This window comes from Salvia splendens, chromosome 11 (assembly GCF_004379255.2).
Source record: "Salvia splendens isolate huo1 chromosome 11, SspV2, whole genome shotgun sequence".
NCBI lineage: Eukaryota > Viridiplantae > Streptophyta > Magnoliopsida > Lamiales > Lamiaceae > Salvia > Salvia splendens.
In genome coordinates, this window is record NC_056042.1 from 30,520,647 (window position 1) to 30,538,473 (window position 17,827).

The following is a 17,827-nucleotide window of genomic DNA, read 5'->3' on the forward strand; positions in this document are numbered from 1 at the left end:
GTCCGGTGTTTGATAAAATGCTTCAAAGAAAATAGTACTATTTCATTACTCCCATCAAGATAGGAACATATGACACACACATAGTCATCACGTACATTGAGAAATATAGAAGAGAAGGCTCAATCACTAGTCCTTATTATCACACACAGACACATCTGATACGTTGAATCCCCACAGCTCGTCCGAGTCAGACGACGGCACCCCAAGGGAGGGCGAGGCAGAGGATATACATGCCCCGTCAATAACGTCTGAGACAAGGGAAACGGCGAGGCCATCGCCGAGAGAGAGGAGGGAGCAGAGGAAGTCAGCGAGAAGAACCAAGCCACCCTTAAGGTTCGGGGAATACGTTTCCAGATAGGGCGCGAGGAGTTGGCGCGTAGAGTAGGCTGAGTTTTTGCTTATCTTTAATTCTGTTATTTTTTTATTGTTTTGATTGAGCTATTGGTCGAGCAATTTATAAGCTCCGGGCCGGGTTTTCTTTGTTGGTTCTTTCCCGGCCCGTAAGTCGAACCAGCCCTAGGGTCCTTAGATTATAAATAGGCGTGAAATTAATAAATGGGTATGAAAATTTTCGCCTACTTCTTCTTGCTTCTTTCGTTCTTTTCTTCTCCAAAACTGGTGGTCGACGGGATTTCGCCTCCCGGGACTCCATATCTTGTCTCGGCGTCACGTTAGGGAGTTTTTCCTTAACAAATTGGTGCTTTCACTGAACTCATGGATCATGCAGCGTCTGACGCCGGAGGATCCGTAGGGTTCCCGATCAACCGATTCCCCACACCACCAATTAGCGGGGATTTTCGTCGGGATCGCTCGCGCAGGGCCCGATCCAGTCGCCACGATGTTTGATCATGTCCTCGCCTCGTTAGCCCGTTTTGAAACTCGCCTGGATGAGTTCGATCGCAGATTGGTGCCTCCACACGCGGAACCGACGCACAGCTCGGGCCTTCCCTCCCATTGGTTTACCGATGGCATGCGCGTTCGATACGCTGTCTATTTCGACCCAATCGGTCGCCACTACCATCCCAGCTACGTTGGGCTTCGGCGCAAAGGAACAGCCGCGATTTCAGGGGGGTTGAGTGGGGTTTACCTCCGGTCAGTGCGTACCCTAATCCGACCTCGATGCCTGGACTACTAGGAGCCCGCCGGCGGGATCTGGAGGGTTACCATTGTGGGAACCTCCGGGGAATCACCAAGGGCCACCTATGCCGGCGTCTCGTCACCGACTTCATGGGATAATCCAGCATGGAATACCGGGGGTCATCGTGTGGACGAACCGCGGGATGTGAAGATGAAACCCCCCGTTTTAATGGATCCGATGCGGTGAATTGGATCGCCCGAATTCAGTACTATTTCGACCATCTTATGATGCCAGAGGCGTATCGTCTGCACTATGTCGTCATGCTCTTTGACGGTCAGGCAGCAGAGGGTTTTTAACTATCGTTCAAGCAACCCGGTTGTTCTCTGGAACGATTTTTTGGAGGATGTGCGACGACGATTTGATCCTCAGTGTTTCGAGGATTATCTTGGTTTGATTGCAAAGCTTGTTCAGACGGGGACGCTCGCAGAGTACAATGCGACCTTTGAATCAATGCGGAATCGGATTCCTAATGTCCCAGAATCAACATTCTTACCGATCTACGTGGCGGGTCTTCAACAACCGGTGCGAAGTCAGGTCAAACACCAACATCCGAGAACAGTTGCGGCCGCGATGGCACTAGCGATCGAGTTGATGGCAGCAGTATGCCTCCTGCGCCTCAGCCAGCCTCCCAGCGCCGGGCGTGGCCACCCCGGGAACAAAAGGGCCCGGCGTTGGCTGCCCCCCACCATCAGATTCAATCCCAGCCGGCGACTAAGGCCGTGTACGCCAGGGGCCCGGAATACTCGAAACTACCAGTCATTCACTTGACAACAGCTCAACGGGCTGATCGCACCCGCCGCGGCGTGTGTATTTATTGCGAGGAAAAGTGGGGCCCATCGCATGCCTGTAAGCGACCATTCCTGGCCTATATGGGTGCCGATATGGATGAGCAGGTGGAGGAGATGGATATATCGGCCGGCCCTCAGGAACACCCAGAGGTAATAACGGCCGACCTTTCGCACATTTATGCACTAGATGGCAGGCAGCGACCGGAGGCATTGGAACTACGGGGGACAATTGGTGCTGATCCGGTAGTCATTCTAGTCGATACTGGCAGCTCGCATGATTTCTTGCATCCCAGAGTGGCGCAGAGACTCGCGCTCCCGCTGACACCAATTAAGCCCTTCCGAGTGTATGTGGGAAACGGTGCTTCATTGGTATGCACGCACGCTAGCATGCAAACCCGGGTGGTGATTCAGTCGCACGTGTTCTTGATTGATCTGCATATCCTACCGATGCACGGTCCGGATGTTATCCTGGGATTAGCATGGCTGAAATCTATGCGCCGCGTCACTAATGATTTTGTGGATGGCACGTTGGAATTTGTGCGCAATGGGGAGCCGATCTGTTTAAAGATCTCGCCACCAATGGCGCAGGAGGTGTCTCTCAAAACGGTCGCATCCCTACTATCATTCAGCGGAGAGGCCGAGATGTTCGAGTTGGTGGCGATCCCGGGCACTGCCGAGCAGGAGGGGGACAGCGATAACCCCCAATTCCCAGCTGATTTGGACCCTATGATTCTGGCAGTGTTGCGGTCACATGAAGCGGTTTTTTTTCCCCAACGGGACTCCCCCCAGCCCGACCTTTCGATCACCGCATTCACCTCCTGCCGAACGCGAAGCCGGTCAACGTGCGCCCATACCGATATCCATATTTCCAGAAGAATGAAATCGAACGACAGGTGAAGGAAATGCTAGCTTCGGGAGTCATCCGGCCTAGTCAGAGCCCGTTCTCATCCCCAGTGTTGCTTATCCGAAAAAAGGATGGAACGTTTCGATTCTGCATTGACTATAGGGCCTTAAATACCGCGACGGTGCCCGATCACTTTCCTATACCAACGTCGGACGAGTTATTTGACGAGCTGGGGGCGGCCCGTTTTTTCACCAAACTCGACCTTCGGTCGGGATATCATCAGATTAGGATGCACGCGGACGATGTTTTCAAGACAGCCTTTCGAACCCACGACGGCCACTTTGAATTCCTCGTCATGCCATTCGGGTTGACAAATGCACCGTCCACATTCCAGTCGGCCATGAATGCTATTTTAGACCACTCCTGCGCACGTTTGTGATCGTTTTCTTTGACGATATATTGGTCTATAGTCCAACGCTGGAATCTCATGTGCGTCACCTGCACGAGGTACTCACCATTCTGAAAGCAAATCATTTTTTTGTTAAGCTGTCCAAATGTGCTTTCTGCAGTACCACAGTGGAATATTTGGGCCATTTAATTACGGAGGGACATTTGATGGCCGACCCAGAGAAGATCAAGGCAATGGTCGTGTGGCCGGTGCCAGCCTCCATTAAACAGCTGCGGGGTTTTTTGGGACTTACAGGGTATTATCGAAGATTTATAGAGCATTACGCGACTCTGGCAGGGCCCTTGACGGAATTACTTAAGAAAGATGCCTTCATCTGGACCCCCGCGGCAGAAGAGAGTTTCATCGCCCTCAAGGCTGCTATGACCTCGGCCCCGGTGCTGCACCTGCCGAACTTTTCTAAGGTGTTTTATATCGAGACGGACGCATCGGATTTCGGAGTGGGCGCGGTCCTTCTTCAAGACGGTCATCCTTTGGCCTATTTTAGTAAGAAATTGGGCCGCGAAGGCGGGTATCGTCGACATATCATAAAGAGCTGTACGCCATCGTCGAGGCGGTTCAGAAATGGCGCCAGTACTTATTGGGGCGCGAGTTCGTGATACGGAGCGATCAAAGGAGTCTAAAGGAATTATTGCAGCAGATCATTCAGACTCCGGATCAACAGTTCTATGCGCGGAAATTGATGGGGTATAAATTTCGGATCGAGTACAAGACGGGAGCCTCCAACAAGGTCGCGGACGCACTGTCGCCGCGATATGGAGCCCAGCGACGGCGAGGCGGATCGGGTACGGGCGGAGTCGACCTTGCTTGCCCTGGCAGCCCACCCTGTCCCGGATTTTTGGAACTATTAAAAACGGAGGTCGATTCCTTGGCGGATCTGAGGGAGCTGCGGGCGTTAATCGAGAAGGGTGAAGCGCCGGGCCATCTGGCGTTTGTGGGCGGCCTCATCTATCATGATCGCCGAATTTATGTGGGCGAGCGATCAGCGGCGAAACTGCCTTTAATTGCGGAACATCACTCTACTCCGCAGGCGGGTCACCCGGGTGTTGACAGAACCTTCCGCCGCCTGGCTGCTCAGTTTTATTGGAAGGGAATGCGAAAGGAGGTGAAGACATTTGTGGAAGCTTGTGTGGAATGTCAGACGACTAAATATTCGACACAAAAGCCTGCAGGGTTACTGCAGCCGTTACCTATCCCGTCGCAGGTTTGGGAGGATGTCTCGATGGACTTTGTGACGTGTCTTCCCCAGTCTCGAGGTTTTACTACAATCATGGTGGTGGTCGATAGGTTGTCCAAGTATGCGCACTTCGCGCCGTTGCCGCCACATTTCAATGCCCTGCGGGTGGCGACCCTCTTCATTGAAACGGTGGTAAAACACCATGGGTTTCCGAAAACCTTGGTATCGGATAGGGATTCAGTGTTCTTGAATGATGTGTGGGAAGAGATGATGCGTTTGAGTGGTACTAAGCTCCATTTCACAACAGCGTATCATCCTCAGTCGGATGGTCAAACAGAGGTCAGAAATCGTGGTCTGGAGCAATATTTACGCGCATTCGTGGCGGATAAGCCGAACAAATGGGTCAATTTCTTGCCGTGGGCAGAATTATCGTTGAATTGCTTCTTCCATGAGGGGCTCGGCACGTCGCCATTCAAGGCCTTGTATGGGCGAGAACCGCCCCCGTGTGGCGGCGCGGAACCATCGCACTTCACCCCTACTGACGTAGCCTCCTTGATTCGGCAAAGGAGCGAGATGATTGTGTGGCTCCGTGCGAACCTGGAGCGGGCACAACAGCGGATGCGGGCGGCGGCGAATAAGCATCGAAGGCATATGGAGTTTGCGGTGGGTGATCGGGTTTTGCTGAAGCTACAGCAGTATCGACAATATTCGGTCGCAAAGCCTCTATCTTCTAAGTTGGCACGCAGGTTCTTCGGACCGTATGAGATTCTGGAGCGCGTTGGCCAGGTTGCTTACCGTCTGCGTTTGCCGGAGGGCAGTCGAGTACATGACGTGTTCCACGTTAGTTTGCTTCGGCCATTTGTGGACGGGGTTCTTCGGGGGTGGTGAATTTACCCCCCTTGTTCGCTCGCGGTCGCCCGGTGGCGAGGCCCCTGAAATGGGTAGGGAGCCGCACAGTTTGGCGGGACGGAGCAGCAGTGGAGGAGGCTTTGATTCAGTGGGATGATGATGAGGGAGAGAATCCAACGTGGGAGCCAATGGGGGTCGTTCGTCGACGGTTTCCAGGCCTCAGCCTTGAGGCCAAGGCTGATCTTATCGGGGGGGGAGTTGATACGTTGAATCCCCACAGCTCGTCCGAGTCAGACGACGGCACCCCAAGGAGGGAGGGCGAGCAGAGATATACATGCCCCGTCAATAACGTCTGAGACAAGGGAAACGGCGAGGCCATCGCCGAGAGAGAGGAGGAGCAGAGGAAGTCAGCGAGAAGAACCAAGCCACCCTTAAGGTTCGGGGAATACGTTTCCAGATAGGGCGCGAGGAGTTGGCGCGTAGAGTAGGCTGAGTTTTTGCTTATCTTTAATTCTGTTATTTTTTTATTGTTTTGATTGAGCTATTGGGTCGAGCAATTTATAAGCTCCGGGCCGGGTTTTCTTTGTTGGTTCTTTCCCGGCCCGTAAGTCGAACCAGCCCTAGGGTCCTTAGATTATAAATAGGCGTGAAATTAATAAATGGGTATGAAAATTTTCGCCTACTTCTTCTTGCTTCTTTCGTTCTTTTCTTCTCCAAAACTGGTGGTCGACGGGATTTCGCCTCCCGGGACTCCATATCTTGTCTCGGCGTCACGTTAGGGAGTTTTTCCTTAACAACATCACACAAACACTAGACGTAGATGGACTTTGAGCAACACGCGACAGAGAAATGCGGGCCATCACGGGATGGTAGAAGTGAAATCCCAGGTGTTGACGTCGTGAACTGCGACGTAAACACCGGTGGAGGAGGCGAGCCCGACTTGAACGCTGGAGGGGAGAATCTGGCTCAAGTCGTAGGTGAAAGTGACCGGGAAAGTCTGCGATCCGTCAGTGACAGAGGCGCTGATTGCTTTGGTGGAGGCGACGTAGGAGACTTTAAGAGTGAGCTCCTTCCCAACAAAGCTGATGGGGACCTGCGCCTTAGCCGAGGGTTTCCTGGACTCGATGTCGATTCCAAGGTTAACATAGTTCGGGTTGTCAGAGTAGGTGTCGAAGGCAATGGCGAACACGTGCGATGTTTTGGAGGCGGAAGGTTCAAAGAGGCCGAGGTTGCCGCCAATTTGGGAGGGGAAGTTGTGGCCAGCGGGACTATGAAGAAGGCGAGGCCGTCAGCCTGTGGGGCAGTGTTATTGGGCCTGATGATGAATTGGATGGTGGTGGTGAAGTCGGCTGCGTGCCCGAAAGGGACGGTTTTGGAGTAGAGGACTCGCCCGGTGCTCCACTGCTGAGGACGTCCAGGTCGTTGTTTTGGAGAGCGGAGGACGGGGGTCTCGCTCGGGTAGTGGGCGTCGACTTGGTAGATTAGGTCGGTCGGTTTGTCGGGCTTGTAGAAGTCGTAGCTGAACTGGGTGGTTTGGGGTGCCATGGCTAGGGTTCTTGCTTGGTGGTATGTTTCAGTATTTGTGGTTTGGTGTGGGAGGAAACTAGCAAGGGTGGCTTCTATTTATAACATCACACCACACAAATTCAAACATCATTTCATTTCTTTAAATTTAATTTATTGGTTGTTAGAATAAATTTATTTTCTAGAGTTGTTACAAGTTATAAAACTTTGTTATATCTAGTACTCCATCATATTTTATTTCTCATCCTAGCTAATTTCCTCTATCTATACTTATTATCAACAACCTAAGTTAAGTATAACTCTCTCTCCACTCTTTGTGCATACAATCACCTTTAGTAATTAACAAATATGCTTCGACGTTTCATAACTACCAAGAAGTTGGTTAGTTAACCTTTATTTTCATAATTTAATTTTACTAAGGCGTCGCAAATAGGTTATTTTTTCAGTTTTTTACTATTCTTTCCTCAAATAGGGAGTCCAACCAAATTTATACAGTCATTAGATAAACTTTAAATACTTGCTTAATTTATCATTATGAATTAAAAGGCTCTGGCTAGAAGAATTGAACTAGGTAGAAACTAAAATAAAAATAGTTAGATAATTAAAAAATCTACACAAACTATTTTTTTTAGGATTAAAAAATGTTCACATTAACGTTGATAAGGAGGGAATAATTTGATATTTCTTTATACACAATTACAAGAATATGTCGGTTGAATGTTGTTATCAGTACATGTGAGATATCATTTTTAATTCGTAGGGAAACTAGCTAATTAAATTACATAACTGGGATAGTTATAAAATTAGAGATAAACTATGCTAATATATTACGTCATTATATTAAAAAGTTTAGCCGTCACCATGCCATGTCACAATTCATGATGTTGCATTTATTATCATCTCTTTTCTTTTCATCTTAGCAAACCAAAGATAAACAGTAGTAGTATTGTCTTTTCTTTTCATCGAAAGATAATTAATCAAGTTGTTAGAATTTGTTTGAGAATATAGCTATGTGCGATTGAATTTAGTATCCTTCCAGCAATTCTCAAAATTTTAAGATATTGAATCTATCCATTAAATACTATTGTTCAAGGGTTGTAAACAGTTGAAATATGGAATGTGAGTCATCCGGTTGACATTTAGAAACATTTAATTAGTCGAACCAAATACAGTCCTCATGAATTTCTTGCTTAATTTATCATTATGAACTGAGAAAAGATTTATCTATATCCCGTCTCCTATTCTCTTCTCTATCCTTTCTTTTCCCTCCTTCTCTTACGTCAGGATGAACTTGAACTCTTCCAACCATAACATTCATAACATAAAGCGGCTTTCGGGGTAATCATTCACATAGAAATTAGAATAAAAATAGGTAGACAATTATAAAAATCTCTCACTTAAACTAAATAAATTACATAACTTTGTTAATTACCACATTCTATTATACAAGTAAGACGTTACAATGCCTCGTCATAATGATGTTGCATTTATTTCAAGAAGACCATACTAGATACACTAAAATGATAAGTATTTACTATTATCTTTTCTTTTATATCTTAGTCAAACAAAAAACAAAACTATCTTTATCAAGGAAAGAAAATAAAAAGTTGTTAGAATTTTATGAGAATACAGTTAGTCAAACAAAAGACAAAAACTATCTTTATCAAGGAAAGAAAATAAAAAGTTGTTAGAATTTTATGAGAATACAGTTAGTCAAACAAAGATAAAAACTATCTTTAACAAGGAAAGATAATAAAAAGTGTTAGAATTGTTTGAGAATAGAGTTAGTCAAACAAAAGAAAAAACTATCTTTATCAAGAAAGTTGTTGAGAATACATGAGTAACTATGTGGAATTGAATTTATTATTCTTCCATCCATTCTCGGAATTCTAAGATATTGAATCGATCCATTTAAATAATGCTTATTATCCCTTAACATGTTAAGTACAAACTTAGATGTTAAAGTAATGATACCCCATTCAAACAGCAATAATAAGCAAAAAAATAGTAACAAGCGTGAAGATGTGTTACCGAATCATCAAATCCATGTTGAAGGTAATGATAATATTCATAGGAACCCTGGATTAAAGAGACATGGCAACCAGATACTGCAAGTTCATTGTGATTAAGGAACGTCAGCACCAAGAAGGCATGCAGAGCAAATTATAATCAAAGCGATGGACAGAAACGCAACGAGCAAATGTAAGGTTCCTAAAATTTTACCTCCACTGCTTGGAATACCATGATGAACATCTTTTAGCAAAGAGGAGCCTACTATAACAATGATATTGATGTTAAACAAACTTCGGTAGTAAGAAAGAAAAGCCTCACCAAGTACTTAAAGTTATATGATTAAATTATGTATACCCTTTGGATATTGATTTGCCCCTAGTGCTGTGCTTTATTGGCGATAAATTTATTGCATTAGCAATCCTCAAAAGAGGGCGATCAAATGCAACCCTAGCCTCAAGTGAAGGGATCTTCGAGCTTCAACTGAATAATTGTGATGTATTCAAGAGTCAATACTATCTCAAATCTGACATCAAACTGGATCAAATGAAATAGTAAATTCTGTGACAAGGTTTTTGACATTCGAAATAGCACCTAGCATATCTAAGCTAGACTGGTAAAGATTGTTTTGCACTTATTGAGTAGTATTTATAAAATCAGTACGTAGTATTTATAAATTATAGTTGCAATTATATTAAACTAAAAAAAAAAGATATTTAACATGCACAGTGGTAGGTTATTTAATATCCTAGTACTACAGCATTGTTAAAAATTTAAGAGACATGAATGCTCTCTGTGGACGTTCTCATTTTGGACCGCGAACACGCAGTTCGATAACTAATTGCGTAGAATAAGACAAGCGCTCCAGTTCGAGATCTGTTCCACTTAAGATAAGCTTCAACATACATTTTGTTGCATTCTATCCCTTCTAATAGTATTGTCCCTTTCTCTCCACGGTGGATCTCATTTCAAAATTCAAGACTCTACATTAATTTTCTCTTTCTTAGCTTTGTCATCTCGAATTAACAATGGGTTTATAATTTGCATCAACTCCTCGTTTAGAACACTTAAAGAACTTGATAGCAATTGAAGAACATAAAACCATAACATTTGTTACATAGTCGTCCATCACTATACACACAGATGCTTTGCTCGACTATCTTATTTCGAACACAACAAGCGAAGAAGACTCATCCATCGCTTCTCTTTTATTGGTACTAATTCACAACACAAACCTAAATCCCCACAAACTGCCCAGCCAGCTCCTTCCTGCTCCTTGAGCCGGCATTGTTCTGGTTCATCGTGGCCGTGAAATACCACGAGACGATGTCGTGGGTGGCGACGTACTCTCCCGTGGCGGCCGAGAGCCCGACTTGAACCTGACTGTTGAGAAATCCGCTCAAGTCGTACTCATAGCTGAGCTCGAACGTCTCCGATCCCGCGGTGGCGCGGACGGTGATCATCTTCGTGGCTCCGACGTAGTTGATCCTGGCGTTCACCTGCTGCCCGATGATGGCGTCGCCGACCTCCGTGGTCACGCGGGATGATCTGGAGCCGATGTCGATGCCGATGTGGCGGTAGCTGGGGTCCCAGGCGCTGTTGACGTAGGTGTCGAACTCGACTGCGAAGACGGAGGGGCTGGAGCCGGAGGAGCTGAAGATGCCGAGGTTGGAGCCGGTGGAGCTGCTGGGGATGGTGGACCCCACGGGGGCGATGAAGAAGGTGAGGCCGTCGGCGGGGGCGTTGGCGGAGCTGGGCGTGATGATGAAGTTGAGGGTGGTCTCGAAGTCGACTTGGCTGCCGCCTTGGGAGAACTGGACGGGGCTGGAGTGGAGGACGCGGCCGACGTTGCCTCTCTCTGCGTTTGTGAGGCGGAGGAAGGTGGTGTCGGAGGGGAAGTGGGCGTCGCCTTGGTAGATTAGGTCGGTGGGCTGGTCGCCGTAGAAGTCGTAGGTGAAGGAGGTTGATTGCGACTGCGCGGTGTGGAGGAGGAGGAAGGCGGAGAGGAGGGTTGGGATTAGGGTTTGGGGGAGCTTGGCCATGGCTTTGTTTGAGTTGTAGTAGGGATGGTGATTGTGTTTAGAGTGTGTGGTGGATGAAATGTGGTTTCTCTCTTGCTCCTATTTATACATGTGTGGCAATGTTATTTAATCATCATATTTTAGTACATTGCATGTAGTAGGTTGTTTTTATCTATAGGTGTATTTATTATATGAAGAGGTAAGTACGGATGCGTGTATGCGATACGGATACCCACTTGATTCATTAATTGTGGTCCTTTGGGGAACATATGTGATTTTTGACAAGGAGATTGATGGAGTACGAAATAAACAAGCCCAATAGCAGGGACAGCTCGGCTAGCCCAAAGCCCAAGAAAGAGTTCAGTTCGGCCAAGAATTCAGTTCGGCACAACCAAAGAGTTCGGCCCCAGCCTACAGCTCGGTGAAAGCCAACTCATCAAGCTCTGCTCTCAGGTCGGCATCAAGCTCTACTCTCAGATCGGCAAAAGCTGCTCGGCAATAATTCAGCAGTTCGGTCTCAGTATTCGACCGAACTAGGAGATAGTGGACTCATGCAAGATTTCCACCTCCACTACACCGACGATCTATTTAGTGGTGTCAAGCAGTCATTAACTCATGCAGGATAGTGGACCCATGCAAGGTCGCCACGATCTCCACGACATCCACTACCTAATAAATGCTGCATGCCACGATCTTGGTTCACTGTATAAATAGAACCTAGGTCAGATAGATAAAAGTTTTCGGCTTTTTCCTTCTTCTGAAAAATTCTGTAAAGCTCTCTAGAGAGAATATCATAAAGCAGGCCAGTGTTGTAAGCTGTAATTCACAGATCAAGCAATACAAACCTGCCCCCATTTCTCCCCGTGGACGTAGATTTACCTCAGTAAATCGAACCACGTAAAATCTCTGTGTTGATCTTCATTTATTTCCTGCACTTACAAACATCGAAAATTCGCCGCCTCATCACTGGCGCCGTCTGTGGGAAACAGAGAACCAAATTTGTGATAAAGCGAATTTTTGACCATTTTTTCAACCCAAAAAATGCATACCAGATCGCAGAGTACCCGTATTCCTGCCCGTGAGAACCAGGAGGAAGCCAATCCACCCCATAGGTCTGGAAAACAGCCTAGGGATAAATCCCCCACCAGTTCTCATGGCGGAGGAACAAGCCGCTCCAAAAGCCGTCACACCGAGTCTTCCCAGCAGCCCGATTTGAACGAGGCTGTCAAGCTGTTTTTGGCTGAAAAGCAGGAGGAATTCTTAACCTTCCTGCAGAGAAGCCAAAAGCAGCCGGAGGCGAAAACGGCGGATTCTCCCTCTTCCTCCATGCGAGACAGTCACTACCGCAGTAGTGTCATGTCTTCCAGAAGAAAGAATCCTCGGTACCGGAATCACAGGAGAACTCCATCTCCTCCATACCGAAGAAATGTCGGGTTCGCCATGTACGGAGCATTGAGGACTCCGTTCTCGGACGATATTACCCGAACTTCCCTACCACAGAACTACCGAACTCCGTCGATAACCTATGACGGACTCGTGGATCCTCATGACTTCCTGGGACGCTATCAGTATAATATGGCGAACCAAGGTCTCAATGAGGTCCATATGTGCAAGCTGTTCCCCGAGCTGCTCATCGGGAACGCCAGAAGGTGGTTCGACAGCCTTCCTCAAGGCAGCATTAGATCCTACCGAGATCTGATGGATGCTTTCCACAGGAGGTTCTTTCAGAAAGCGGAAGCCCGGAGTACTTCGGCTCAGCTGCTTTCTATACGTCAAGGTCGCGACGAAGAGATCAGCGACTTCCTGACGAGATTCCATAAGGAATGCCTACAAGTAGATAATCTCAATGATCTACTTGTCATTTCGGCATTCCAAAATGGAATCCTGCCCGGAGCTCTCTACAGAAAGCTCGTGGAATGCAGTCCGCAAACAGCTCAAGAGATGTGGGACATTGTGGACCAGTTCTCCCGAGCCGATGAGGCAGACCGTCGAAAACGGTCTTTAGACAGCTCATCTAGAGGAGACGAAAAGAAGCCCGATCATAGCGATCAGAGGCTTCCTCGCCGAACACCTTCCCCATCAAAGGAGGGATAGCGGTCATCCGAGGTGATCGAAAAAGAGCAAGTGTGTTCGCAGATTGCGCTTAAAAGTGCCGAGCAATCAGTTCGGCACCATCAAGCATAGCAATCACAGCAGCCGGAGTCATAGACAGGCGGAATGACCGAAGTCACACCGGAGCCGAACTCAATGGTGTACGGCACTGAAGCCGTGATTCCGGTTTAGATCGGCATACCCAGTCCCCGAACTCAATTTCTCCTCAGAAATGAATGGTGACGGACTGAGAGCCGAACTAGATCTTGCCGAAGAAAGAAGAGAATTGGCCTGCATAAAAGCAGCCAAGTACAAGGAGCAAGTAGCCCGGTATTACAACCAAAGGGTGAAGAAGCTGCAATTTCAAGTGGGAGATCTCGTCTTGAGAAACAACGAAGTAAGCCGAGCAGTAAAGCTGGGTGAGCTCGAACCCACAGGGGAAGGTCCATATCGGGTGTCAGAAGTCCTCGGCAAAGGGTCTTACAAATTGACTCACGTGTCAGGAGCACAAGTACCCCGAACATGGTACGTTTCCAACCTCAAAAAGTTTCATTTGTAAGAGACAGTCCGGTCAGTCAGTCTTATGTGTTTTCTTTGTTTTTTACTTGTTCTTGTCTCTACGTGCGTTGTGTCTGTCTATGTGAGTGTCGTCTCTTACAAATATAACTGAGGTATCTCGTTCTTCAAAGGCTGATCCCCTTTTTAGAACATACAAGCCAACGATTGTGCGTCAAAGCTTCTAAAGAGGATACAAGACCACAATTCAGCTTAAACAAGCAGTTCGTCCGAAACGAGCTGCAACAAGCCAACGATTGTGCGTCAAAGCTTCTACAGAAGATACAAGACCACAATTCAGCTTAAACAAGCAGTTCGTCCGAAACGAGCTGCAACAAGCCAACGATTGTGCGTCAAAGCTTCTACAGAAGATACAAGACCACAATTCAGCTTAAACAAGCAGTTCGTCCGAAACGAGCTGCAACAAGCCAACGATTGTGCGTCAAAGCTTCTACAGAAGATACAAGACCACAATTCAGCTTAAACAAGCAGTTCGTCCGAAACGAGCTGCAACAAGCCAACGATTGTGCGTCAAAGCTTCTACAGAAGATACAAGACCACAATTCAGCTTAAACAAGCAGTTCGTCCGAAACGAGCTGCAACAAGCTAAAGATTGTGTGTCAAAGCTTCTAAAGAGGATACAAGACCACAATTCGGCTTAAGAATCAAGCACTTCGTCTGAAACGAACTGCAACAAAAGTCTGATTCTCGCGATAAAACTTGCCTGAATTACGACTAGGGAAAGTCCAATCCATGCGATAAAACTCGCCGAATTAGGACGACCAAGTTCGGTCAAAGCAGTTTACCTCATAAGACCGAGGACGACCATGTCTAGTCAAAGAGGTTTACTGCATAAGACCACTTCGGTTAACTGGGAAAGTCCGATCCACGCGATAAAACTCGCCGAATTAGGACAAGGGAAAGTTCGATCCCCAAATTAGGACAAGGGAAAGTCCGATCCCGAAATTAGGACAAGGGAAAGTTCGATCCCGGCGACAAAAATCGCCAAATTAGAACACAGACCAAAGACGAGTCCGGTCAAAGATGTTTATTTCATCAGACCAAAGACGAGTCCGGTCAAAGATGTTTATTTCATCAGACCAAAGACGAGTCCGGTCAAAGATGTTTATTTCATCAGACCAAAGACGAGTCCGGTCAAAGATGTTTATTTCATCAGACCAAAGACGAGTCCGGTCAAAGATGTTTATTTCATCAGACCAAAGACGAGTCCGGTCAAAGATGTTTATTTCATCAGACCAAAGACGAGTCCGGTCAAAGATGTTTATTTCATCAGACCAAAGACGAGTCCGGTCAAAGATGTTTATTTCATCAGACCAAAGACGAGTCCGGTCAAAGATGTTTATTTCATCAGACCAAAGACGAGTCCGGTCAAAGATGTTTATTTCATCAGACCAAAGACGAGTCCGGTCAAAGATGTTTATTTCATCAGACCAAAGACGAGTCCGGTCAAAGATGTTTATTTCATCAGACCAAAGACGAGTCCGGTCAAAGATGTTTATTTCCTCAGACCAAAGACGAGTCCGGTCAAAGATGTTTATTTCATCAGACCGACAAGCCATGTCCGGACAAAGATGTTTATTTCATCGGGTCGACAAGCCAAGTCCGGACAAAGATGTTTTATTTCATCAGATCGACAAGCCAAGTCCGGACAAAGATGTTTATCAGACCAAGGACCAAGTCCGGTCAAAGAAGTTTACCTCATAAGACCGAGGACAAACATCAACTTACCCCATACTTTTATCCAGAATGCCGAAGTGATTCACTTCGCTTTTTGGGGGGGGTAGTGATGGAGTACGAAATAAACAAGCCCAATAGCAGGGACAGCTCGGCTAGCCCAAAGCCCAAGAAAGAGTTCAGTTCGGCCAAGAATTCAGTTCGGCACAACCAAAGAGTTCGGCCCCAGCCTACAGCTCGGTGAAAGCCAACTCATCAAGCTCTGCTCTCAGGTCGGCATCAAGCTCTACTCTCAGATCGGCAAAAGCTGCTCGGCAATAATTCAGCAGTTCGGTCTCAGTATTCGACCGAACTAGGAGATAGTGGACTCATGAAAGATTTCCACCTCCACTACACCGACGATCTATTTAGTGGTGTCAAGCAGTCATTAACTCATGCAGGATAGTGGACCCATGCAAGGTCGCCACGATCTCCACGACATCCACTACCTAATAAATGCTGCATGCCACGATCTTGGTTCACTGTATAAATAGAACCTAGGTCAGATAGATAAAAGTTTTCGGCTTTTTCCTTCTTCTGAAAAATTCTGTAAAGCTCTCTAGAGAGAATATCATAAAGCAGGCCAGTGTTGTAAGCTGTAATTCACAGATCAAGCAATACAAACCTGCCCCCATTTCTCCCCGTGGACGTAGATTTACCTCAGTAAATCGAACCACGTAAAATCTCTGTGTTGATCTTCATTTATTTCCTGCACTTACAAACATCGAAAATTCGCCGCCTCATCAGAGATCATCTATAATAAAGTGTAATCCAACGTTATAAAGTACTTTTCTTTTTGTTGATTATGTAGTGTTACTAAAATACAATAATGCATTGTTTTTGTGACAGTCTAACTTCATCTATAAATTCGCACTATACTGAATCTCTCGATAATGCACATGCAAGGTTTTACAAGGCTGAGAGACCTGATAGAAATCCATGGGTTCCATCCTAAAACTAATTGGTGATAAGAAGAGATGTCCATGAGACTTATATAGTGGATTAAGCTCTTTGTGTACACTGATGTGGAATATTATTATATTTATTTTTAAGTTTCAATTGCCAACAAGACCATCACCACAAAGGTTTGATCAGCTTGGGCTGATATGAAACATAGACAATTAAAAAGTTTTGCTAGGAATTTGCCAAATTTATACGATGTATATTTGTTGGGTTACAAACCCATTCCACATCGAATGACTAAGAGAAGTTGGAAGTAGTATATAAGTGTTGTCCAACTCCATTTAGTCTGAGCTCTTTTGGCAGTGATTCAAAAATCGTGCAAACTTAACTTCATCCAAAGCGCAACATATCAAACTAAAAATTTAAAAATCAATTATATTTATTAAAATTAAATTTGAAAATATTTTGTTATCTGTTTTGACCCTTTCGGAGTTTGGCTCTTATATTCATATTGGAAATTGTATGCTTGGCCAGCTGCTCTAGGTGTAACGTGATAAATATAGCGACATGGTCACCTCGAGATCTATAATAGTAAGTCGTGGTATTTTGTGCGCATTATTTGTATTATCTTCGTTTGTTATTTTATGCATTGGGAAAGACAGCATGAAAAATATTTAATGTGCAGTAACAATGTCGTCTTTCAACCTAACTTTAATGAAAATGATTATCACCAAAAGAACAGAAAATGTCAAACAAATTTGTGATGAAATTTTAGATCAACAAAGCTCCTAGTCATGTTTGATTTGTCAAACAAGATACTAATAATAAAATATAAATTTTTTTCCCATAAAGTTTATTACTTATTTTCTCATTTCACTTTTATCAATTTTAGAAATGGAATCCACATTCCACAAACTCATTACTACTCTCACTGTATTATAAAACTAATATTTCATCAATCCCTTAAAAGTATGAATTATTTGTTTATTAGTCCGTCCTTGAAAAATATGAACTTCCTAATTTTGGAATATTAAAACAACACATTACCCTTACACATCATTTTATTTACAACTTACACACTACACCGATTCGAGTCCTTCGTGGCGCTACCTTTAAGTTTATGTTCATTTATCCATAAAAAAGTTTAGGAGTATGAAAATCTTTATGTATTATGGAGAAATTGAGTGAACTCCACATTTTTTGTAGTGAACTCCTAAACTAGTTTGGGTGTGCACCAGTCGAATCCTCACAATTATGAGTCTGAAATCTTTATATATTATGGATGAAGTCGAGTGAGTAGGAATCAAAATAATTGATTTTGGGCTAAATGTGTGTTTCAATATCTATAATATATCGTTACCTTGAAGTCGCTTAGTGTGACCCGGGCGGGTGTTTCATGGTACACACGTTACCCGATTGCGTCACTTGAGCTATTGTTAAAAAAAATCAAATACGCTTAGTTAAGTGATTGGAAAGAAGCTGGTCAATTCGAGATTATTAATTGATAACTATAGTGAAGTAGTCTTTTATTATGGAGTATAAAGAAAAATATAAGGTCATCCGTGACGCTGTCTCTTATCTGTCTTTTAACTGTCTCATCTCTTCACTATTCATGGGCCCCACTGTACTTTTCATCCCATCTCTTAACTAAGAGACAGCACCTGCAACCCTCCATCTCTTAACCGTCTTTTAACCATCTCATCCCTTAACTATTCATTCAATTTCAT

At 45.3% G+C, this 17,827-nt stretch overlaps 2 protein-coding genes across 2 annotated transcripts; one reads left to right on the forward strand and one right to left on the reverse strand.

Moving 5' to 3' along the window:
- Positions 1-6,678, forward strand: LOC121755809. Its single transcript, XM_042151209.1, has 2 exons — positions 1-153; positions 6,061-6,678. Exon 2 carries the CDS (start codon positions 6,083-6,085, stop codon positions 6,641-6,643), a length of 561 nt encoding a protein of 186 aa, XP_042007143.1. The 5' UTR covers positions 1-153; positions 6,061-6,082; the 3' UTR covers positions 6,644-6,678.
- Positions 6,679-9,853: 3,175 nt separating this feature from the next.
- On the reverse strand, positions 9,854-10,950 carry LOC121753962 (lectin CPL-like). Its single transcript, XM_042149272.1, has one exon. It carries the CDS (start codon positions 10,836-10,838, stop codon positions 10,032-10,034), a length of 807 nt encoding a protein of 268 aa, XP_042005206.1. The 5' UTR covers positions 10,839-10,950; the 3' UTR covers positions 9,854-10,031.
- Between the last annotated feature and the right edge of the window lie 6,877 nt (positions 10,951-17,827).